Source organism: Mauremys mutica, chromosome 3, assembly GCF_020497125.1.
Source record: "Mauremys mutica isolate MM-2020 ecotype Southern chromosome 3, ASM2049712v1, whole genome shotgun sequence".
Lineage (NCBI taxonomy): Eukaryota > Metazoa > Chordata > Testudines > Geoemydidae > Mauremys > Mauremys mutica.
In genome coordinates, this window is record NC_059074.1 from 7,129,233 (window position 1) to 7,154,253 (window position 25,021).

The 25,021-nt window shown below is 56.0% G+C and overlaps 1 protein-coding gene across 4 annotated transcripts in view; it reads right to left on the reverse strand.

The window, feature by feature from the left end:
* The window catches only part of PTK2B (protein tyrosine kinase 2 beta), a 123,711-nt gene that overhangs the window by 44,373 nt on the left and 54,317 nt on the right, over positions 1-25,021 (reverse strand). For all 4 annotated transcript variants that reach the window (XM_045009038.1, XM_045009037.1, XM_045009035.1 and 1 more), the window contains exons 2-4: positions 15,532-15,779; positions 539-717; positions 160-247 (exon numbers count right to left, since the gene is read on the reverse strand). In XM_045009038.1, coding sequence (XP_044864973.1) covers positions 160-247; positions 539-717; positions 15,532-15,738 — 474 coding nt within the window. In that variant the 5' untranslated portion in view covers positions 15,739-15,779. The remainder of the gene's footprint in view (positions 1-159; positions 248-538; positions 718-15,531; positions 15,780-25,021) is intronic.

Consider the following 25,021-nt stretch of genomic DNA (forward strand, 5'->3'; position numbering starts at 1 on the left):
GGAGAGAGATCCCCGGGAGAGGTGTGAATCCAGGAGGATCACAGGTGGGTGCGGACGGGAGGCCAGATTCAACACTGGTGCAAGGGGGCACAATGCCACAGGAGTCAGCGGAGTCGAGCCCACTTACGGCCCCGGAGAGCGTGTTGCAAATACTCTGACCTGCTGGTAGAAGTACAGTAAGGTGGTCCTGTCCTCTAGGAAGCGCTCCATGTAGTCCTCAGGGAGGTAGCGGAGTTGGAGGTCGTACCTTCAAGCAAACAAAAAGCCAGCTCTTTGGGGCATCCGCTCTTCCGAGGGAGGGTCTTTCTTTCTGCAAAGCGCCCAATCCCTACTGCTATCTGCCGACGCCCCTGGCCCCTGCTGTGCACTCGGGGAGACTCAGCTGAGCCCCCCAAGATCCATGTCCGTGCAGACCCTACAGCCCCCGATTGCCCTCCCGCCATGGCGACCTCCCGCGCGGCCGCCTGTTCTGGGTGAACCCGCCCGTTAGGCGGGGGCAGGGTGTGCCGGAGGGCGATCTCTGCTCCGATCTCCGTACCTCCACTCCGCCTCCAGGTGCAGGCACTCGTACTTGTCCTGCACCTCGCCCACCGTCAGGTCCGGGTGCAGCCAGTGGATCTCGTCGGACTTCACGTGCTTGAGGCGCAGGCCGTAGCACTCGGCCAGCTGGATGTCGGGCCCGATCCTGCCGCTCAGCAGGATGGAGTGGATGACCTCCTGCAACCGGGGGCGGGGAGAGAGATAGAGTGAGAACCCAGACGCCCCTTCCCCCGTGGCATCACCCCTTCCCCCAGCACAAGCAGTAACTTGGCACGGACAGCCTGGGGTGCTGGGCTTCCCAGCGCGTCTCCTGTATTAGATTCTCTGGCGCAGGAGCTGCCTGTAGGTAGTTTGTGTCTTGTGCTGGGCCAGGGCCAGAGGTGCTGGAACTTGGCCAGCTGGGGGAGCCGCTGCACCCTCTGGCTTGAAGCGGTTTCCAGTTTGGTTCAATGGCTCTGAGCCCCCCCACTGTACACGCTGTCCCAGCACCCCAGGACATGCGATAAGCACCAAGAAAAAACATCAGTGTCATTTTAACTATTCCCACTAGAGGGTGCTGCGACACAGCTTTCAGACTGGCTACGGCCACCAGGCACAGTGGCTCTGGGGCGCTCAGCCCGCTGTTCATTTCGGGGGGGGTTACAAGGCAGTGGTGTGATACCAGCCTGTACGTTCAGCTAAATGCAATGGGCCTGATGCTGAGCTGGTGCCGGGTGGTGTTGCCCCAGACGATCTAGCCCAGCACCTGAAAATCTGGCCCGGTGACGGGAGGTTAAGGAATTAATTTATTTCAAATGCTGCTGTTTTTCCTGTTAAAACTTAGTAGGGGGACCAGACAGCAAGTGTGAAAAATCGGGAGGTGGGTGGGGGAGTAATAGGATCCTATATAAGCAAAAGACCCAAAAATCAGGACTGTACCTATAAAATCAGGACATCTGGTCACCCTAAAACGTAGAGACCCCCTCCCTCCACCCCAACACTGAAATCACTGAACGTGAACATTTGCAGTGTTAGCCAGCAAGGCTTTTTAGTGAAACAGTGTTCTCTGAGTGCAACAATTTATAGAAAGAAAGAAAGAAAGAAAGAAAGAAAGAAAGAAAGAAAGAGCCGCACACGAGGTTGTTAGTGGTTGCGTTGTTTGCACAGTTGGTGTCATGCCAGACTAGTTTGTTTAGGTACAGACCGGCTATACACTGCTCCTCAGGGTTACACTGCAGACATCTTTTGTTGACAGTTTATCACTCCAACCTTGGAAAACCAGCAGAAATCGGTTTGCAGCTAAATACGGGACATTTGCCATGTTTTTCTTTTCCTCGCTTGGCTTATGGTACAACAGGGCGAGATCCCCACTGGTGTCAGGCAGCAGCTCTCTGTTGACTTTAGTGGCGCTCTTGCCAATTGACGCCAGCTGACTATCTGTGTGAATGCCACCTGCCTGGCCCTGCCCCTTTCATCACATCAGCAGCCTGGCTGCTCTGACCTTCCCCCTGGAAAACTGTTACCGGCTCTGCACTTCTGGCCTCCTTGGACTCCTCCTTCCAGCCACCCAGTGTGAGGTTTGATAGGAACAGGAGCACATGCAGCAGGAAGAACTAGGCCAAGAAATGCTTCTGCTGTCACCAGTTTTAACAGCTTCCTGGCCACGCAGGGTTGCCTACCTCTGCCATAACAGTGAGGGACTCAGCTGAGATATACAGCACAACCCTTAACCACTCCCAGGCATTAAAGATTCCCATACACACTTCTGCAAGACGAGGAGTATTAACCCCAGTGCTTTGGCCAAATGCAAGCTCAAATCATTACATCCTGCCTAACTAATCCCCACCCGCTTTGGTACGGTAACATTCTTCACCTTCCACTCTTGCGTCACTGGGTCCTGTTAGCTGTCACGTTCTGCCCCAGAGGTGGCTGCACGGCAATGCTAGGTGAAGCAATCCCCAGAGGCTGTATGTAGTTTGTAAATCCGTTTGGCGATCATCATAAGAACGGCCAGACTGCGTCAGACCAAAGGTCCATCTAGCCCAGTATCCTGTCTCCTGACAGTGGCCAGTGCCAGGTGCCCCAGAGGGAATGAACAGAACAGGGAATCACCAAGTGATCCATCTCCTGTCGCCCATTCCCAGCTTCTAGCAAACAGAGGCTAGGGACACCATCCCTGCCTAGCCTGGCTAATAGCTATTGATAGACCTATCCTCCATGAACTTATCTAGTTCTTATTTTAACCCTGTTATGGTCTTGGCCTTCACAACATCCTCCGGCAAAGAGTTCTACAGGTTGACTGTGCGTTGTGTGAAGAAATACTGCCTTTTATTTGTTTTAAACCTCCTGCCTATTCATTTCATGTGGTGACCCCTAGTTCTTGTGTTATGAGGAGGAGTAAATAACACTTCCTTATCTACTCTCTCTACACCAGTCATGATTTAATAGACCTCTAACGTATCACCCCTTAGCCGTCTCTTTTCCAAGCTGAAAAGTCCCAGTCTTATTAATCTCTCCTCATACGGAAGCCGTTCCATGCCCCTAATCATTTTTGTTGCCCTTTTCTGAACCTTTTCCAATTCCAAGATATCTTTTTTGAGATGGGGCGACCCCATCTGCATGCAGTATTCAAGATATGGGCATACCATGGATTTATATAGAGCAGGGGTAGGCAACCTATGGCACACGGGCCAAAGGCGGCACGCAAGCTGATTTTCAGTGGCACTCACACTGCCCGGGTCCTGGCCACTGGTCCGGGGGGCTCTGCATTTTAATTTAATTTTAAATAAAGCTTCTTAAACATTTAAAAACCTTATTTACTGTACATACAACAACAGTTTAGTTATATATTATAGACTTATAGAGAGAGACCTTCTAAAAACGTTAACATGTATCACTGGCACGCGAAACCTTAAATTAGAGTGAATAAATGAAGACTCGGCACCCCACTTCTGAAAGGTTGCCGACCCCTGATATAGAGGCAACATGATATTTTCTGTCCTATTATCTATCCCTTTCTTAATGATTCTCAGCATTCTGTTTGCTTTGACCGCCGCTGCACATTGAGTGGATGTTTTCAGAGAACTATCCACAGTGACGCCAAGGTCTCTTTCTGGAGTGGTAACAGCTAATTTGAACCCCATCATTTTATATGTGTACTTGGGATTATGTTTTCCAACGTGCATTACTTTGCATTTATCAACATTCAATTTCATCTGCCATTTTGTTGCCCAGTCACCCAGTTTTGAGAGATCCTTTTGTAGCTCTTCGCAGTCTGCTTTGGACTTAACTATCTTGAGTCGTTTTGTATCATCTGCAAATTTTGCCACCTCACTGCTTATCCCTTTTTCCAGGTCATTTATGAATATGTTGAATAGGACTGGGCCCAGTACAGACCCCTGGGGGACACCACTAGTTACCTCTCTCCATTCTGAAACCTGACCATTTATTCCTACCCTTTGCTTCCTATCTTTTAACCAGTTACCGATCCATGAGAGCACCTTCCTCTTATCCCATGACAGCTAACTTTGCTTAAGAGCCTTTGGTGAGGGACCTTGTCAGAGGCTTTCTGAAAATCTAAACAACTGCCTAGGTAGGATCATGGCGGAAAGGGATCTGAGGGTCATAGTGGATCACAAGCGAAATAGGAGTCAACATCATTCTGGGGTGTTTTAGCAGGACTGTTGTAAACAAGACATGAGCAGTAATTCTTCCACTCTACTCCGCGCTGACTAGGCCTCAGCTGGAGTATTGTGTCCAGTTCTGGGCGCCACGTTTCAGGAAAGATGTGGACAAACTGGAGAAAGTCCAGAGAAGAGCAACAAAAATGATTAAAGTTCTAGAAAACGGCCTACCAGGAAAGATTGAAAAAACTGGGTCAGAAGAGAAGACTGAGAGGGGACATGATAGTCTTAATACATAAAAAGTTGTTATAAAGAGGAGAGGGGAAAATTGTTCTCCTTATTCACTGTGGACAGGACAGGAAGCAATGGGCTTAAATTGCAGCAAGGACATTGGGAAAAACTTCCTCACTGTCAGGGTAGTTAAGAACTGGAACAAATTACCCAGGCAGGTTGTGGAATCTCTGTCACTGGAAGTTTTTAAGAACAGCTCAGACAAACACCTGTCAGGGATGGTCTAGATCAGTGTTTCTGAACCTTTTTGTGCTGGCTTCCCTCCATGGACTTAAAAAGAATTTGCAACTCCCTACCTTAAGCTTGGGCTTGGACTTCAGTCCCCGGTGGCTCAGGGCCAACACCGGCTGCCAATACTTCAGGACTCTCCTGGAGTCTCCAGGAATTAATGATTATGTGGTGTGATGAAGCCTCCAGGAATCTCCCCACCGCCCGGGGCTGAAGTATGTAACTTAGCTTCATGGGGCCTCTGGGCAATTGTCCTGCTTGCCACCCCCTAACGCCGGTCCTGCCCTTGTGACGCCACTAACCCTGTCCCATGACCCTTCCCGAAGGGAGGAGGGGGAACAACCCATAGGTTGAAAAACATTGGTCTAGATAATACCGAGTCCTGTCTCCGAATGGGGCACTGGACTAGATGACCTCTCGAGAGCCCTTCCCGTCCCACGAGAACACCTCGCTCTTATATACCACTGGGCATCTAGAGAGCTCAGAGCGCTCTACCAGGAGGTCAGTGTTATCCAACGTGTCACCCAGCAGCCTGGGGGCAAAGCTAGGACGAGAACCCAGGTGTCCTAAGGTCCAGGCCAGCACACTATCCACTAAACCACACTGTTCCCCGAGTGCCCCTCTCCTCGTGTGTTCTTCCTCTTCTTCATCCCATGGCAACAGGGCCGCCCAAAGGATTCAGGGGACCTGGGGGCCTCGGCGGCGGGGGGCCCCCGCTTCGGCGGTAATTCGGAGGTGGGGCATCCTTCTGCTCTGGGACCCGCCGCCGAAGTGCCCCGAAGACCTGCGCCGGGGACCCCCCGCTGCCGAATTACCGCTGAAGACCCGGCACTTCGGCGGCAGGTCCCACTTCGGCGGTAATTTGGCGGCGGGGGGGTCCTTCCGCCCCGCGGTGGAAGGATCCCCCTGCTGCTGAAGACCCGGAGTGGAAGAAGCTCCGAGGGCCCAGGCCCTGCGAGAGTTTTCCAGGGCCCCCGGAGCAAGTGAAGGACCCTGCTCCAGGGGCCCTGAAAAACTCTCATGGGGGTCCCTGCAGGGCCCAGGGCCTGGGGCAAATTGCCCCACTTGCCCCCGCCCCCTCTGGGCAGCCCTGCATGGCAACATTCATCTGCAGCCCCGTGGCTGAAAGCTGCTGCTCTCGGGTGGGGTGGTAGATCGGGGAATCTCATGGGGCTAGAGCGCTGGGTCACTGCTCTGGAGCCCATCCTGCCCAGGGAGGCCCCCAAAGCCCCGTGGCCTGCGTGAGACAGGCTGGCAGCTTTAACGCAGATCCCACCAGACAGGCGTCGCCATGGCGACAGGGCACATGGGACGGCTGGCCCCCGGCTCCGTCCCCGGACAAGGAGCCCGACGCGGAAGGGTAAGCGCAGACGCCACGCTCGCTGAGTGAAACGGGGTCACCCCGCTTCTGGGGGGTTTCCTGCTGTCATGGCCACAACAGCCACCCAAAGCCTGGTGCGTTACAGGAGGGATGCAGTGCGTGGCAATGGGACCGGCGACACTGAATTCGCAATGCACTTGCATCCAATTGGGAATTCAGCTGCAGTGCCTCCCGGGCACAAGCCCTGGTTCTGCTCCCAGAAGCAGTGCATCCTGGGAGGTTTCGCAAGGCCTCTGGCATGCGCTGGGAGGATCCACGCATTCACACTGGCATTAAACCAGTTCAGACCGAACCTCTTCTGCCTTATCAGCTTCTCGAAGGCTGCCTGGTTTAACCGGTTCTTAGAGCACGCTTGAGCTGGCTGAAAAGTTGTGCTGCAAGCAGACAGAGGGTCTGAGTGGCCGAGAAAGTCGAACGATGGCGGCAAACGCATCAAACCCCTCAGTAACACGCCTACAAGGCTGGCTCCCCAGCCTTCCATCATGCCCCCAGCCCCTCAGGAAAGCTGCCTGACTGGTAGGAAGAGGGGGATCAGGGCTGGGACAGGAGGTTGGGGGCCAGGAAGGGGTCAGAGATGCAGACTCCGAACGACGCTTATCTCAAGCAGCTTCCAGACGCAGCAGCATGTCCCCACCCCCAACCCCCGGCTCCTATGACGAGACGCAGGCAGGCCACGGTTCCCAGCCAATGGGAGCTGCAGGGGTGGTGCTTGGATCGGGGGCAGCATACAGAGCCCCCCGGTTGCGCCTACGCGTAGGAGCCGGAGGGGGGGACATGCCGGCTGCTTCCCGGGAGCCATGCGGTGAGGAGGCTAACAGGGAGCCTGCCAGCCTGGCAGAGCGGAGTCGCCAGCCAGACAGGCAACTGCCTGACCGGAGCCACCAAGTGATCCTGGTGATCAATCAGGTGAGCCTGTTGAAAACTGGACACCTGGTCACCCTAGTGCTGGGGGAAGTTTCACCCTCTGAGTGCTGGGCTCTGACTCAGATTTGACCCCAAGCCCCCTTGGTGTCCACCCACAAATCAGCAAGCTCAGGACCCAGATCCTCAGGTTCAGAGCCTGAGTCCTGCTGTGATTCGGGTCCAAGCCCAAGCCTTGTCATTTTGCAGTATGGACGCAACTTGAGCTGCAGAGCCGAGTCAGAAGGTCAGTGTAGCACAGTGTGGACGCATTAGCATGGCTGTGAGACTGCGGCAGGAGTGCCATGAGGCCCTGCACCTCTCCAGGGCCCTGACCCCTACTTCTCCTCTTCCCCCCGAATCCCTGCCCCCAGCCAGGCCATTGTAAGAGCCTCCCAGGGAGCCGGGGCCGCTGTGGGGATCCCCGGATCCTCCACCTGCCCTGAGCAGGAGGCCAGGATACCAGAAAGCGGCCCCTGGCTCACGTCCCTGCCCCCCCAGGGCACGCTGACCAGTGCAGATGGAGGGTTTGGGGCTCCCCGCAGGCTCCCAGGGCAGCTCTTACCATGGTCTAGGCGGGGCTTTGGGGGGGAGAGGAGGCGCAGGGGCCAGGCTACAGAGAGAGGCAGGGACTCATCCTGAGGAGGTGCCTAAGGCCCACTGGCGGGGGCTCTGCTTCGCGGCGAGGGACTGAGCACCTCCCTTGCCACAAAGCTCAGCCCCTGCCAGCGTCACTCCGCACCTGCCCAAGGCTTGCAGTTGGGGGGGGCAAAGGAGCCCCTGCCCCCCAAACTACACCCATGCTAAAAAGTGGGGGGACCATGGCCTCCCCGGTTCCAGCATGCCTGGACTGGGGTCCAGCAATTGTAAGCCCAGGCAGTGTGGCCTGGGAAACACCCAATCCACTAGCCCAGGTTTACAATGCGGTGCAACCACACCCTCAGCGAACGGTTCACCGGCAACCCCCAGCCTCGAAAGGCCTCGTCCGAGCTACCTGGCGGATCCTGGGGAAGAAGGAAAATCCAGAGGCCTGGTTCCCCTCCCACGCCAGCTGGGAACACTGGAGCCAGGCTGAATCTCAGGGGTGTGGGCAGAGAACCCGGTCCCGGATCAGCCACTGACAGAGCAGTCAACAGTGTGACAGCTCAGACTCCCTGTCCCCCAGCAGCTGGGACATCTGCAGAGATTTCCCTGTTTCTCTCCATCCCCCCGGTTTTTTCATTTGAAGGCGCCTCTTCCCCAGTCCCCCAGGGCTCACTGCGGCCTCTGTTTTCCAGGGAAAGCGCGGCAGCCTCTGCGTTTCTGTTCCCGAGTACGTCCTGTGCTACGCACCAGCCCCTTCCAGCAACACTCTGTTCCCTGGATTCATCACACCCTGCTGCTTTCTGGCTTGCTACATTTCTCCCGGCCAGCCTCCCAGGTCTGCTTGTGGGAGGATGAAGCTGGCAACGTTTTTCACTGCGCCAGCAGCCCTTTTTTAAAAGACTCCTGTATCCTCTCCCCGTGCAGGACACCAGAGCCCACAGCTCAGTGCGCAGGCTGCTGGCCCGAGCAGTGGCCTGGGAATCAGGTCTCCTGGGGCCTATCCCAAGAGCAGGAAGGCAGCAGGACGGCGGATTAGAGCGACAGGCTGAAGGTCAGGACACCTGAGGTGTAACCACAGCTTGTTGCCTTGTCGGTAAGACACGGGACCGTGCACCAGGACTCCTGGGATCCACAGCCAGCTGTGTGAACCTCTCGCTGGCAAGTCACGTAATCTCTTTGTCTAGCCACCGACAGCCCTGCAGACTGTCCTTGTCCTCCCACGTCTCAGAGCCTCTGCCCTTTCCTGTGGGATGAGGAGGACCAAGCCGGGGGTTGGTCACCTCTAGATGGGATTGTTGCGAGGTGCTGCGCAGGGTGCTGACCCAGATGGTGCCCCCTGGAGGCATAGCGCATTGCAGCCGCTCTGCTAAGCAGGGGATGTTTCCCCAGTGCGTCCTGATCGTCACCGCCAACCACGCCAGTTCTAAGGTCAAGTCAATGGCCCAGCCCTCCTCCACAAACACCTAAACAGGCCGGGAGTCGGCTCTCCCCAGACCCTGCGTGGCCAGGCTGCTGCCTCCAGGGCACCCCTTCATGGCCAGGGATGGCGCCACAGCAGCTCTGCCTCAGTTTCCCTCCCAGGTGCTTTGCAGTAATTGACATCAGGACTAGCATCCTTGCAATAAGATTCCCCTTTCGCGGAGTCTTGTTTATTCAGCACCTGACCAACTGCAGACTGTCTAGCCCCACAGTCCCAGCCCTTCATCTCACCGGGGCAGGCGTCCAGCCGCCCTCCTTCCTGCGGTCTGGGGCTGCAGCCTCACGCCAACTTGTCTTCCCCTCCCTGGGCTGGGGGAGGGCAGAGGCAGCTTTTTCCCTGCTGATCTCTCTCCTCTTGGGAACAGAGACACATTAGGAGCCATCCTTGGTCCCAGGGCTCATCCCTGCTGGCTGGGAGAGAGGGGAGCTCTGCCCCGCCACTACGACTCTTAAAGGGGCCAGACCACCCTGTAACACCCTGGCATTGCACCCAGACTGATGGGCCCCCCACTCCCCTCGGATGTGGGACGAGCCTCTCCCAGAGGCAGAGTCTGTGTCTCGCTGCCTTCCAGGCTCATCTCCTGGGTCCCCGGGGCCCCCCGCTGGGTCTGCTCCTTCGGGCTGGCGGTGGTGAGGCCTAGGGTGCCGCGCTGAGGGGTGCACAGCAGACAGAGCAGCTCGGAGACAAGGGAGCAACACGATGGTCACTCTGTGCCAGCACCAGGGGAAACCCACCCATGAACGACTGCCAAGGGCGGGGCCGGGATCACCCTGAGGACCCTCAAAAGGCCAAGGGGTCTCAGATGCTCTCACCTTCTCTGTGTGTATTAGGCCAGTCCTCATCTATTCCAACAGGCGGCTGCTTCCACCACCGGCCAAACAGCCAATAGCCGCGAATGTTACTCTAGCTCACTCTGGGCTTCGTGGCCTCGTCTCTGCACGAGATGTGGGAACGTTTCTCTTCCCTGAGCAGCCTCTCTCGAGCCAAGCTTCACGCTGCTGCCCATCCCCCCAACTCGGCCAGTGCCCCCAATCTCGCCCGCCCCGGTACACAGTCACCCCCCTGCCTTCTTCCACACAGCCACTGTGCTCCGCACGACTCCCTGCGCTCATCTGCCAGGCCCCCAGCCTGCCCAGAGTACGTCCTTCTGAAAGCCAGCCCCTGCCCCGCTGCCACAGCGCAGCTTGTGGGTCTGCATCGCAATTGTAGGTAAATTGCCTATTGTCATCCCGCTGGTCACTGTCCTCAGCCTGAGAGCCCCTCAGAGCAGGGACGGAGCCTAAGGCTTTGTCCACATGACATGGCTTTTGGCCACACGGCCCTGTCGCTGAAGTCGGGCAGTGTAAATGCTGTTTGCCGACAAAACCCTTCCACCCCCTACGAGCGGGATTCGCGTTGTCGACAGGAGAATGCTCCTCCCGACCACGAGCTGTTTACACGGCCACTTGCTGTGGCAAAACTTTTTGAAGCACCTGTGAGCAACGAAAGTTTTGTCATTCAATTGGCAGTGTAGACAAAGCCTCAGTGTTTGGGAAGTGGCCAGGACACTGGGCAGAGATAAATAATAATCATCAGTCCTGAGCCACTGCTCGCTATGAGCCCAAAGATCTACAAATGCCTCAACCGTCCCTCTCGGTCAGGAAGTGGGCTGGTGGAAGCGTTAAGTGGATTTCTGACTGACGGGCTCACAGCCCTAGGGAACCGACGGCAGGACAGGTACAGAACAGCCAGTTTCACCCACCTGCCTCATCTGGAGAGCTGAGCTCCACCTTCCTGATTTAGCCAGGCTTTGCCCAGGCTGCCGAGGAGAGGCCAGTCAGTGGGTGGGGACATCACAATAGCGACTGCCTCTCGCTGCTGATCCACGGCAGGATTTGAACTGCTGACCTGGAGATCTAAGGGTCTGTGTTGCTTCACCAAGCGGCCTCCAGGGCTGGTATTAAGCACAGCTGCACACCCCAGGTTGCCTAAGAGGGCCCAGCTCATGGAATTCCCAGCATGTCCCAACACCGCGAGGGATGAGATGCCAGGTCAGCGCTGGCTCTGGAGGTCTGCAAAGCGGCTCCGGGGCAAAGCCCCTGTGGAGTCAAACTAAGCAGGAAGCGCTAACGGCCCGATCAGCAGCGGGTCTGAGCACCCGCAGCTTCCACTGACTTCTAGGGGGCCATTCGCCTGATTCGCAGAGGTACTGAGCCCCTGAAGCTCCCATGGACTTCAAAGGGATGGGAGAGTGCTCAGCCCATGATCCCCACCCCTGACTCTTCAGCCCTGCCTCCCCTGCCTTCTACCAAAGCTGCCTTGGTGCATTGCGTTACCAGCACGGCAGAGGCAGATGGGTCCTTAGAGGTCCAAAGGATTCCTCAGCCACAGGGCTCCCCGGGCTTTGAGGGTCCATCTACCCTGCAGCTGGGAGATGTGCTGGCCAGCTCGAGTAGATGGACCCGCACTGGCTGTGGTGGAGCGAGCATGCGAAAACTAGCAATGTTCCGTGGCGGCAGAGGGACGGGCCAGCCACCCAACTACAGTAGCCCCTCAGAGTGACCAACGCCAGAGTTACAAACTGACCGGTGAGCCACCGCCACCGCCTTCTGGAACTGGAAGCACACAAACACAATCAGGCAGCAGCAGAGCCCCAAAAGCCCCCACAGACAGTATAGTCCCGTGAACTACTGTAGAACCTCAGCATTAGACACACCTCGGGAAGGGAGGGTGTTTGTAACTCCGAAATGTTCGTAACTCTGAACAAACCTGGTTCTTTCAAAAGTTTACAGCTGAACACTGACTTAGTGCAGCTTTGAAACTTTACTGTGCAGAAAAAAAATGCTGCTTTTAACCATCTTAATTTAAAGGAAACAAGCAAAGAAACAGTTTCCTTCCTTCCTTTTTTTTTTTTTTTTAAACGTTCCCTTTTTTCGTTAGCAGTTTAGGTTTAACAGAGGACTGTCCTGGATTTGCTTGTTTTGGGTCTGTGTTGCTGCCTCATTGCGTACTGTGGTTGCACACTGGTGTGTGGTTGACTGGTCAATTCGTAACGCTGAGATTCCCAATTCCTCAGGTGCTTGTAACACTGAGGTTCTACTGTACGTCCCTAAGACCTCGGACTTGCAGCCTGGGTTTGAGCTCGGCTCCGTCACAATTACCTGTCTCTGTAAACCAGCCAGCAGCCATGGGGTCAACCGCTACTCAGTGCGGAGCACGGTACAGTGACGAGCCCATGATCACTTGGCTTTTCTGCCTCAGCCGCTTCAGCACTGCCAGGTACACAGGGCACAACGCTTCCCAATGCTGCCTCCCAGCAGGCTTTAGCAGGGAAAGAGTTAACGCCACAGACCTGGCCACAGCCGCGTGTCCACACTCCTCACCCAGCCTGGCCTTAGAGCCGGCAGCAGCAAAGGACACCAAGCGTTAATCCCTCCGGAGCAACGCGAAGGACGTGTCTGCGGCGCAGAGCACAAGGACATGCCCAAGAGGAGCCGCAGCCCCAGCGTTCCCTGGAATGGCTACATGGCTGGCCCTGGCGTGACAGCTCTCTCCTAGAACAGCCCGAAAAAGGGAACCGAAAGCCCAGCAGAATCTCGGCGACGCACTCCAGAGTCGCACACAGAACAACCCACTGAACCACAAGAAAGGAACCAGGCCCAGCTCCTGGCTGCCCCCACCACATGCTCCCAGCGGGCCACGCCGTAGCTGTAGTCTCACCACGGCCATCAGCCAGGGAGCCGACTCGGACGCCAATTGGGGAGACCATTGGGGACACCCCGCCCTATTGCACACCCAGCCTCCGTGCAATGCACCGCTCCGTGCGTGAGCCTCAGTACCTAGACCGGCCTGTGGCTCAGGCTGCAGCCGGTTGGTCCTGTAGCCCACGTGGCCGAAGCCTCTGGCTTTGGGACTGAAGGTCCCAGGCTCAATCCAGGCTGCCTGTGGATATGCAGCCACCGTCGGTTACGTCAGGTAGCAACAGGGCACAGCAGCGTGTCCCAGGGCCATGCTTGAGGAAATCCAGATGAGGGAGCTTCCGCCCGCTGACCCAGATCTGTCACGACACTGCATCCCACCCCACTGACCCAGATCTCCGTCGCAACACTGCATCCCACCCCACTGACCCAGATCTCCGTCGCAACACTGCATCCCGCCTCACTGACCCAGATCTCCATCGCAACACTGCATCCCACCCCACTGACCCGGATCTCCATCGCAACACTGCATCCCACCCCACTGACCCAGATCTCCATCGCAACACTGCATCCCACCCGCTGACCCGGATCTCCATCGCAACACTGCATCCCACCCCGCTGACCCGGATCTCCATCGCAACACTGCATCTCGCCCCACTGACCTGGATCTCCATCGCAACACTGCATCCCACCCCACTGACCCGGATCTCCATCGCAACACTGCATCCCACCCCACTGACCCAGATCTCCATCGCAACACTGCATCCCAACCCACTGACCCGGATCTCCATCGCAACACTGCATCCCACCCCGCTGACCTGGATCTCCATCGCAACACTGCATCCCACCCCGCTGACCCGGATCTCCATCGCAACACTGCATCCCACCCCACTGACCCAGATCTCCATCGCAACACTGCATCCCGCCCCACTGACCCAGATCTCCATCGCAACACTGCATCCCACCCCACTGACCCAGATCTCCATCGCAACACTGCATCCCGCCCCACTGACCCAGATCTCCATCGCAACACTGCATCCCGCCCCACTGACCCGGATCTCCATCGCAACACTGCATCCCAACCCACTGACCCGGATCTCCATCGCAACACTGCATCCCAACCCACTGACCCGGATCTCCATCGCAACACTGCATCCCGGCCCACTGACCCGGATCTCCATCGCAACACTGCATCCCGGCCCGCTGACCCGGATCTCCATCGCAACACTGCATCCCGGCCCGCTGACCCGGATCTCCATCGCAACACTGCATCCCACCCCGCTGACCCGGATCTCCATCGCAACACTGCATCCCGGCCCGCTGACCCGGATCTCCATCGCAACACTGCATCCCACCCCACTGACCCGGATCTCCATCGCAACACTGCATCCCGCCCCACTGACCCGGATCTCCGTCGCAACACTGCACCCCGGCCCGCTGACCCGGATCTCCATCGCAACACTGCATCCCACCCCACTGACCCGGATCTCCATCGCAACACTGCATCCCACCCCGCTGACCCGGATCTCCATCGCAACACTGCATCCCACCCCACTGACCCAGATCTCCATCGCAACACTGCATCCCGCCCCACTGACCCAGATCTCCGTCGCAACACTGCATCCCGGCCCGCTGACCCGGATCTCCATCGCAACACTGCATCCCACCCCACTGACCCAGATCTCCATCGCAACACTGCATCCCACCCCACTGACCCAGATCTCCATCGCAACACTGCATCCAGCCTCACTGACCCAGATCTCTGTCGCAACACTGCATCCCACCCCGCTTACCCGGATCTCCATCGCAACACTGCATCCCACCCCGCTGACCCGGATCTCCATCGCAACACTGCATCCCACCCCGCTGACCCAGATCCCCGTCTCAACACTCCATCCCACCCCGCTGACCCGGATCTCCATTGCAACACTGCATCCCACCCCACTGACCCAGATCTCCATCGCAACACTGCATCCCGCCTCACTGACCCGGATCTCCATCGCAACACTGCATCCCACCCCACTGACCCGGATCTCCATCTCAACACTGCATCCCACCCCACTGACCCGGATCTCCATCGCAACACTGCATCCCACCCCGCTGACCTGGATCTCCGTCGCAACACTGCATCCCGCCTCACTGACCCAGATACCCGTCGCAACACTGCATCCCGCCCCGCTGACCCGGATCTCCATTGCAACACTGCATCCCACCCCGCTGACCCAGATCTCCATCGCAACAGTGCATCCCACCCCACTGACCCAGATCTCCATCGCAACACTGCATCCCACCCCACTGACCCAGATCTCCATCGCAACACTGCATCCCGCCCCGCTGACCCAGATCTCCATCGCAACACTGCATCCCACCCCACTGACCCACATCTCCATCGCAACAGTGCATCCCACCCCACTGACCCAGATCTCCATCGCAACACTGCATCCCACCCCACTGACCCAGATCTCCATCGCAACACTGCATCCCGCCCCGCTGACCCGGATCTCCATCGCAACACTGCATCCCACCCCACTGACCCGGATCTCCATCGCAACACTGCATCCAGCCTCACTGACCCAGATCTCCGTCGCAACACTGCATCCCACCCCGCTGACCCGGATCTCCATCGCAACACTGCATCCCACCCCACTGACCCGGATCTCCATCGCAACACTGCATCCCGGCTCCCCTGACCCAGATCTCCGTCGCAACACTGCATCCAGCCCCGCTGACCCGGATCTCCGTCGCAACACTGCATCCCACCCCACTGACCCAGATCTCCATCACAATACTGCATCCCGCCCCACTGACGCGGATCTCTGTCATGACCCTGCATCGCGCCCCACTTACCCGGATCTCCGTCAAGACGGAGCATTTCACCAGCTTGAAGTTCTTCCCCATGTTGAAGCTGTTGCTGTGAAAACACACTTTGAGGATCCTCACTTCCTCCTTCTCCATGTCGATTGGCACTGACACCATGGTGGGGTCCAGGGTCCCACCCAGGCTCCGGAGCGAGCTCCCGCGCAGCCGGGTCAGGGTCTCCGGGATTCCCGACATCCTGATGGGCACGGCGCTGCTAAGAGCTCAGCATCACTCTCCTGCAGGGACAAAGACACGGGTGGATGAATGAAGAAGGAACAACCCTGGCTCAGGCTGCATGGCTCCGGCTTGGCGCAGGGCAGCCGACAGCACAGCAAAAGACAGCTGGGCTCTCAGCAATCACCCCAGGGCCCAGGACCCCCACATTATATGAATTGATTTGTGGGGGGGGGGACCTGGCCTGGGGCCAGTGGGAGAGAGGCAGGGAAAAAGCACATGAGATGGGGTGGGATGGTGGAGGGGCAGGGAAGGGAGACGGCATCCAGCATGGGTAGGGTGGGGAAGCCGGCATACAGGAGAGCCCCGGAGCTCCCCTCCCCCCCAAGCAGGAATCCTGCTCCCGTGCCATGTTTACCGGTGGGAATTTGAACCCCCGCCCCAGGCCTGCGCTTCAGCCCACCGGGGAGAGGCTCCGCAATTCCGCCCCGCGCCGGGAGCCTGGGACAGTGGCATGGGCAGGCCAGCCTGGGAAGCAGGCGTGTGCTCCACACGGGCCTGTCAGGGCAGGCGGGCATGACGTGGGCTCACTCAGCCGGCAGGGCGCCGCTCCCCTGAGACGCTGCTGCCGGCCGTAGCCCAGAAACGCTGCGGCTTCACCGGTGCAGTGTAAAGGTCCCGGCTCCCTCTCCCCCCGGGCCTGGGCTGCGACCTGACCTGACCCCCAGCCTGGGGCTCCTGAACGGGAGCGGCGCAAGCCCGCTGGGCCTGCACCCTCCAGCACACGGCAGGTGGGCAGAGATATAGGCGCAATCGTGATCTGCTACGCTCACCGTTCCGGGGGCTGCCAGGCCGATGTGACCTGATGGCTGCTCTGCAGCATTCTTGTTCATACAGGATCAGATCTCCCCCACCCTGGGCTTTCTGATCTGCTCATTACTTTCCACCTTGGACCTACACACCCAGCTCCCCCCACCCTCTCCACCTGCCCCAGGCCGGATCCTTCCGGCGCTGGGAAACTACGGCCGAAAGCCTGACCCACTGTGATCCTCCCAACCTTGTTTTTCTCCCCTCTTCTTTTTAGTCAGTCCAGCCCAAGCCCCCGGCTATGGCTTTGGATTTGGGGTTTTATGCAGAAGGACAGAATGGTGCATTTCCCAGCCTTCTTCAGCAACCCTACAGGAAACAAGCCAATGGGCACGGCCTGGCGCTCACAAGCAACCCTACAATAACAAGGCAGTGCGGACAGCTATGCTCTTGCAATCAATCCTACAGACGGATCCTGCGTGCCAGTTCATGGGCTTTACCATCTGGCCCTCCTGTTCCCCTGAACAAAATCTTTGCAGCTCCCCTTTATAACAAACCCCCGCAATGCCAAAGTCGATTGTGAGTCACAGCTGCCTTGATTTCTTATGACGGGGCCCGGCAGAACCAGGAAGCACACACAGATGAACAATCTCTCTCATCTCAAAATGATTCACTAACTAGACCACTGAGATGCAGCCACCTCTGGGGTGGAGGGTAGCAGCTAACTCACACAGCAGCTGCCCAAGAGGAAATGTTTTCCCAGGCCAGCAGAGGGAAGTGTTTTCATGGAATCACAGAAAGGCAGGGCTGCAAGGGACTTGGAGAGGTTATCTAACGCAGCCCCCTGTGCTGAGACAGGACCAAGTAAACCCAGACTAGGAGTTTGTCCAGCCTGTTCTTAAAAACCTCCCATGACGGGGATTCCACAACCTCCCTTGGAAGCCTGTTCCAGAGCTTAACTCCCCTGAGAGTTAGCAAGTTTTCTCTTGATGTCTAAGCTAAACGTCCCTTGGTGCAGATTAAGTCCATTATTTCTTGTCCTGCCTTCAGTGGACACAGAGAACAATTGTTCACCGCCCTCCCTAGAACAGCCTTTTACGTATTTGAAGATTGTTATCAGGTCTCCCGCTCAGTCGTCTTTCCTCAAGGCAAAACATGTCCTTTTTTTTAACCTTTGCCTCACAGGTCAGGTTTTCTAAACCCTGGATCATTTCTGTTGCTCTTCTCTGGACTCTCTCCAATTTGTCCACTTCTTTCTTACAGGGTCGCACCCAGGATTGGACACAGTGCTCCAGCTGAGGCCTCCCCAGTGCCGAGCAGAGCGGGACAATTACCTCCCATGTCTTACACGTGACATTTCTGTTAATACGCCCCAGAAGTATATTAGCCTTTTTCACAACTGCATCACATTGTTGGCTCATACGCAATTTGTGACCCACTATAACCCCTCAGCCCTTTGCAGCAATATGACCTCCTAGCCAGTACTGCCCCGTTTGGAGTTGTGCATTTGATGTTTTCTTTGTAAGTACGGCACTTTGCACCTGTCTTTACTGAATTTCATCTTGGTGACTTCAGACCAATTCTTCAATTTGTCAAGGTTGTTTCAAATTCTAATCCTGTCTGCCAAAGTGTGTGCAACCTCTCCCGGCCAGGTATCATCTGCCAATTTTATAAACCTACTCTCCACTGCATTATCCAAATCATTCATGAAAATATTAAGTAGTACCAGACCCAGGATAGACCCCTGTCGGTCCTCACAAGATAAGCCCTCCCGGTTTGACAGTGAACCACTGATCACTACTCTTTGAGAACAGTCTTCCAACCAGTTGTGCACCCACATCATAGTAATTTCACCTAGATCGCATTTCCCTAGTTTGCTTATGAGAATGTCAGGAATGATTGTGTAAAAAGCCTTACTAAATTCAAGACACTGACAATCCCAGAGAGGCCCTGGAGACCAAATGACCCTATAGCCGTCCATTCGGGGTGAAGCTGAAGCACACGGAAGTGTGGAATGCTTGTCCTACAACTGCACACGCTCAGTCGCTGGGACAGCCGACCCATGACCTTTCACCAGCGTTAAGGGAAACAACCCAGGCTGACAACCAGCGACCAGCTCTCACTTGTCCTAGTTTGAATTAAAGCCAAATGTCTCGGCCTGAAATGTAAATCACCTCCGATAATGAGGTGGGAAAAGAAGGATCAATCAGCCTAGGGAGAGAACGCCCTGGAGCACAATAAGGACTTATGAGGAGAGGCTGAGGGAACTGGGGTTTTTTAGTCTGCAGAAGAGAAGAATGAGGAGGGATTTGATGGCAGCCTTCAACTACCTGAAGTGGGGTTCCAAAGAGGATGGAGCTCGGCTGTTCTCAGTGGTGGCAGATGACAGAACAAGGAGCAATGGTCTCAAGTTGCAGTGTGGGAGGTCTAGGTTGGATATTAGGAAAAACTATTTCACTAAGAGGGTGGTGAAGCACTGGAATGGGTTACCTAGGGAGGTGGTGGAGTCTCCATCCTTAGAGGTTTTTAAGGCCCGGCTTGACAAAGCCCTGGCTGGGATGATTTAGTTGGTGTTGATCCTGCTCTGAGCAGGGGGTTGGACTAGATACCTCCTGAGATCTCTTCCAACCCTGATATTCTATGATTCTATGATTCTAAATGGTTGATGGTCGCCATTCCCCCTGACGCACAGCAGGGAGAGGGCTCAGTGACAGACGGGGATTCCTGCCAAGACTGGATTATTTGGAGGCCAGTGCAGAAGCAGGAATTAAAGCAGAATTGGGCCAGTGCTACTGAAAAATGATGCCCCACCATCCACTCCAGTTTGTATTCACTGTTGGGTGTGTCCCTGCCGACGTCACCCTCAGGAGGAGTCATTCAAACCAAATCTCAAATTCTTTTGCACACAGGAGAATTTGTGCCCTTATCCAGCTGAGAGACAGAAAAAATACCATGCGACTCTGCTGACCAATCACAAGAGTTTAAATACTGAAAATTCTAATATCGCTCACAATCGAGCCACCTTTTGAAAGAGTGAGGCTGGATCTCCACTAAGACACGTGCATTGCATTGTTCTGCAAGAGGATGGCTGAATCCCAGCAGGTATATGCATTCAATTGTTCTGCAAGAGGATGGCTGGTTCCTAGCTAAAGTGCATGCACTGCATTTCTCTGCAAGAGGATGGCTGAATTTCAGCTAAGGTGCATGTTCTGCAAGGGAGTAGCTGGATTCCAGCTACCAAAGGGGGCCAAGGGGAGGGACTACACAGGGCTGCCCAGGGGGGGGCAAGTGGGGCAATTTTCCCCAGGCCCTGGGCCCCACAGGGGCCCCCACGAGAATATAGAATTCTATAGTATTGCAAGGTTTTTATGGAAGGGGCCCCCAAAATTGCTTTGCCTCAGGCCCACTGAATCCTCTGGGCAGCCCTGGGGCTACAGGTGACCGAACAGATCTTCTCCATCTTGAATACGGCATCATTCCAAGTGAAGCCTGGGCACATGAGACTTCTGGGTTCTGATGTGTCCGAGTGCTCTGGCTAGCACACTTGGTGCATTGCTGAAGCTACCAAACCTGTGGATATGTACCTCTGTGCGAGCCCCTGTCCACAGAAACCTCACGGAGCATGTTCTGTGCCACTGAAATAGCTCCACTGCACCCCCACCCTGGCTGGGGGAGATGGACTGGGCAAACTCCTAGGTCTTTTCCACCTCTAGTTTTTATAACAACATTACACTCCAGTGCACAGCCGCTGTCCTACCTGCCACGCCAAACCCAGCTGGTTGTTGCTGTTTATACCCTGACACTGTTCACCCTGGACGCATGCGTGAGGCATGAAGGAGCTCTCCGAAAAGGACACATCACCGCAGGCAAAGTGGAGCCTCACACAGAGGAAACCATGGGAAGCAGGACTCCTGGGCCAAGAAACACCAGCCGGAGTGAAGGTGGTGTGTTCTCTGGACCTCAAAGGCAGGGCTGCTGGCATGTGGCTAGTTGCCAGCTATTTCCCATACAGCAGGGGTCTCAAACACGCGGGCTGCATGCAGCCCGCCAAGCTCCCTGCACCGAGTGATTTCCTGCGGCCGCCAAGCGCCCCTCCCCCCCAACACGCCACATCCCCGCTCCTCTGCCTACCTCCAGGCACTTCCTGCCTCCAAACAGCTGTTGGGCGGTGCTTAGTGCGGGGGAGGAGCAGGGAGCCGTGCAGTTAGGGGAGGAGGCAGAGAAGAGGCGGGGCAGAGGTGGGGATTTGGGGAAGGGGTTGGAATAGGGCCGGGGAGGGGGTGGAGTTGGGGTGGAGACTTTGGGAAAGGGGTTGGAATGGGGGTGGGGAAAGGCGGGGCCTCATCGAAGAGGTAGAGTGGGGGCGGGGCTTTTGTACCTTTCTATGAAAAGGTGTCAGGGATGCAGCCCTCGGGCCAATGTACTAGTCCTCATGTGGCCCTCGTGGTGATTTGAGTCTGAGATCCCTGCCCTACAGGGACGAAAGGCCCCGCCATCGGGTAGCTATCGCTGGGCAGCAATCCACAGCCTGGAGTGTGATGCCGACGTTTGCAGAGTGCTCAGCTGTTATCGGCAACACAACAGCAAAAGAGCAGGCGACAGCACTGATACAAAGCGTGGCTGGCCGAAAGGTCAGGTCACAGGCGTGTCGTGTAGCAGGGGATACTACTATTATTTATTAGTATTTATTATGTGTATTACGGTAGCACCCAGCGGCCCGTGTTGGGATCGGATCCCCCATTGTGCTGAATGTTGAACGGACACGGCCCCTGTCCCAGAGGAAGATAAGTGACATGCAAGGGCTGAAAGAGTGGGATACAATCAGAGAGAGTTTCTCCGCCGGTGTAAATCAGTGTAGTTCTGTCACTGTCAATGGATCTACACCAGCTGAGGATCCAGCCTTCATGCATAGATGCAACGGCAATTTCTCTTTTCTTTCTCTCTCTCTCAGAATGATAACTATTCCGAGCCAGTGCCAGCTAGTTCCACCTGCCCATGGGGTGTCATGGGCTCAGCCGGGTATACTGAGGAGGGGGACCTGGAGAAGGGAGACGGGACAGGAAGTGGAGAAGCAGGAGGGAGTCAAGACAAAGGAAAGTGTTAGAGGGAGTCAAAAGCAGCAAGCGATCGGCTGGGATTGGGGGCGTAGGAATCGCCCAGACCTGCAGGAAGCTGCTGTTTGGCCAGGACCGGGGCAGAGCTGAAGGAGGAGGAGAGGCACCTGCAATGGAGGAAGCCGACAGGCGCATGGGGCGGGGGGTGTTTGCCGGCGGTGGAGGAGAAAAGGCCCGTGAGGGATGAGCCAGGGCTGGCTGATGGAGGGACGTACTTTGCCGAGGGGCCAGGAGCAGCCAGTCATGGAGGGAATCGCCAGGTGAGTCAGTGGAGGAGGGCAAGAGACGCGTCAGTGGGCTGGAGACGGAGGGCCAGGCGCTGGGCGCACGTGGGAGATGCTGAAGGCGGCGAGGGGGCAGTGCTGGTCACAGGGAACACGACCGAGGGAGCAGCGTTTGGGGGGATGAGGCAGGGTGGGCCCGAGTGCCGGGCCAGGCATGAGGCGAGGGGAGAAGCCAGGCCACTAGCCCCGTTGCCTGAGGCTGGGCACAAGGGGGACACCCAGCCACGCGAACTAGGCCGACCCGCGACAGCACGTCCCGGCAGACGGAGACATTCGCTCATCTCCGAGCCCGTTCCTAACAAGTACAGCCGCTTCCCAAGAGCCGCAGTGGGCTGGAGCCATCCTCCCGCTTTTCCGTTTCGTGCCAGTGAAATGTCTCCATCTGTTCCTCGAAACGCTTCCTTCTGCTGCCTGCTTTTCAGGGTGCAGAGCTGGGGGGGGGGAGCCTCCATTCTGCCTTCAGCACGTTCCTCTTTTCAAAAAGGCTCCTTTGAAATCCCCAATGACTCAGCAGGGTGCCGGGGGATGGCCCCTGCTTGTCCCAGAATGGGCACGGCCCGGGGGCAAGTTTCCCTGATGCCGCCAGCCTCCCACGGGCCTCAGCCCTGCCCAGGTGGGCGAGAAGGGCGAACAGGCCCAGCGCCCGGTCAGCTGGAGAAGGCTGCAGGCCAGGGAGCAGCTGCCCGCTGGTTCTAAGCCAGAGCCAAGGGCTCTGGAGGGCTGAAAGAAGGGAAGCAGCCACCACTGATGTCTCCTTGTCACAGCTGGGCCCAGGCCTGTGAAAGGGCCCGGCGGAGTGAGGGGTGCTCCCCTGGCTAGGACGCTCCCAGCAGAGAGGCTGTGGGACTCCCACCCCAGAAGGCAGGGCAGGGCGGCTGTCTGGGCAGAGGGAGGGTGGAGGACGGACAGAGAGGCCGGAGGTAGTGGAGGGTGCCCGAATGCTGCATGTGTTATGTCAATGGGCAAACGATGCGATTTTTAAGGGCAACAAGGGGGATAGGGGGCTACACTTTGGGACTTTTGGACTCGGTTTTGTTCATAAACCATGAAAATGGACTCGGGGAGAAGCTTCCATGGAGTTACAGGGGGGCGCTAAAAGGGAAACTGAGGCAAGCAGCCACTTGCAAGCCTGCCCCGAGGCCTCTGGTTTACACTGACATTCAGGGAGAGCCTAATCCCAGTCCCACTGAACTGTCACAAGCCAGCACAGCCCAGTCCTCACATGCCAGCACGGACCCCTGTGGCAACACCCCCCCAGTACAGCAACCTACGAAAGCCAGTGCAGCAGGGACTCCGTTAGTAACAGAGCATTAACCATTGACCTACGTGTGCCCTCTGGAATTACTTCCTAAACCTCTGTATCCTGCCCACCCCCGTCCCTCCAGTACCTGTGCAGCCACCTCCCCGTGGGGACCATCCACTAACGAAGATGCTCTCGCCATGCTCCCATACCAACTTAAATGTCTCCCAACACAAGAGCTAGGCTCACCCACGCTAACTGACAGCTCCTTCTTTTTGGATTCCTCTCCCCTCGACCGCCTGGCAGAGCCCAGCGGGTGGCCTTCAGGCTGAGAGGCAAGGTGTGTTTATACTGTTTAGCACTGGACCGGCTTTTGTGTTTTGGAGGTTGGGTTTTGTTCTGTTTTAATTGTCTGCACTTAAAGAGACAATGCCAACATATAAATAGGGATTTGTCTCCATGCTGTATTCTGCTACCACTTGGAATCTAACACCAGCAGTAGGGATAGAAGTTGGAGCCTCCTGCTCAAGCAAAAAGAGAATCTCCATTATCAATTGGCAGTACAGGGCATAGGAGACACAGTTGTGCAGTTCTTACCTCATCCAGCAGAGATCAATAATAACACACACTTACTTTTCATTACAGCATATTGTTAAACCTATTTTCTTGCCAGTGTTACCAATAACAATAACCATGGATGGTTAAAATTCTCTCTCTTTTAATCATCCAGTTTGCTGTTGATTCTTTAACACTCTGCTTGTCCATCAGCTTGGGAATTAACGAAGTGAGTATCACTTAGGTTCATGGGGACACACGGTGGGGGTTATAATAGCTTTTATTGGACCAACTTCTTCCAGAAGTTAAGATATTACCTCACCCACTTTGTCTCTCTAATATCCCAGGACCAACAGGGTTATAACAACACTGCAGATAAGTTGAGTTCATAGTCAACTACACAGTCAACTGATCAGCCACCCATGTTTGGGCTGCAAACATTCCAAGAGAATGTTTCATTGTTTGCAAACAATTGTGTCTGGGAAATGACACAGAAACCCTTCTATTTAGTCTCTTTTTTTCCCCCTCTTGCTTTTCTACTTTGTAAATCTGAGGCTGGATCTCTGCTGAGATAGCGTCATGGCCTCACGTTTTCACGAGATCTACATATTGGAACAACCACAGCGACATGGGTTAATTAAAAAGAAATTAGCAAAAGAGCAATAATCAGTGTGGAATTTCAGACCAAAATTAGTGAAACAGAGAACCCGGCCACTGAAATCTAACTTGAGCCTCAAGGCTGGTGTCCCTGGTCAGGATAAGGGAGCTCAAAAGGGAATTGCACCTGTGGTTGGCTTGCATAAATTCAAGCAACGGCAGGAAATCTACTCACGCTTGGTGGATTGAGCCATCATTAGTGGGGGAACGTGGGAAAGGCAAAAGCGTTAGTCCCCATCTCACATAGCTAGAGCTGAAGATGGGATCAATGCAAGGTGTAACATGGTGGCAGTGTGTTTTGTGTCCCTGTCCAGTGGCTGGTCCACTAGAGGATAAAAGCCTACTACTGCTGGTGGGTTCATCTTGAGCTCAAGTGGCAGAGGTCTGTGTGACAATCCTAAGAACCACCTTACAGGGACAGGCCTGGGTAGAAAAGGCCCCAATCCTGCCAAGTGCTGAGCACCCTCAACTCCCGGGAGCTTGGAAGCGTTCAGCAGCTGGTGGGATCAAACTGCTGAGGGAGAGGCCTTCCCGGCTTTTCCCAGCCCAGCCCTGGAAGACTGGCAGGCTGAGGAGCACGCCTCGTTGTGTGTGAGCTGTGCAGGTTTCTTGCACAGCAGCTGGTGTAATGCCCCCACCGAGGGAGA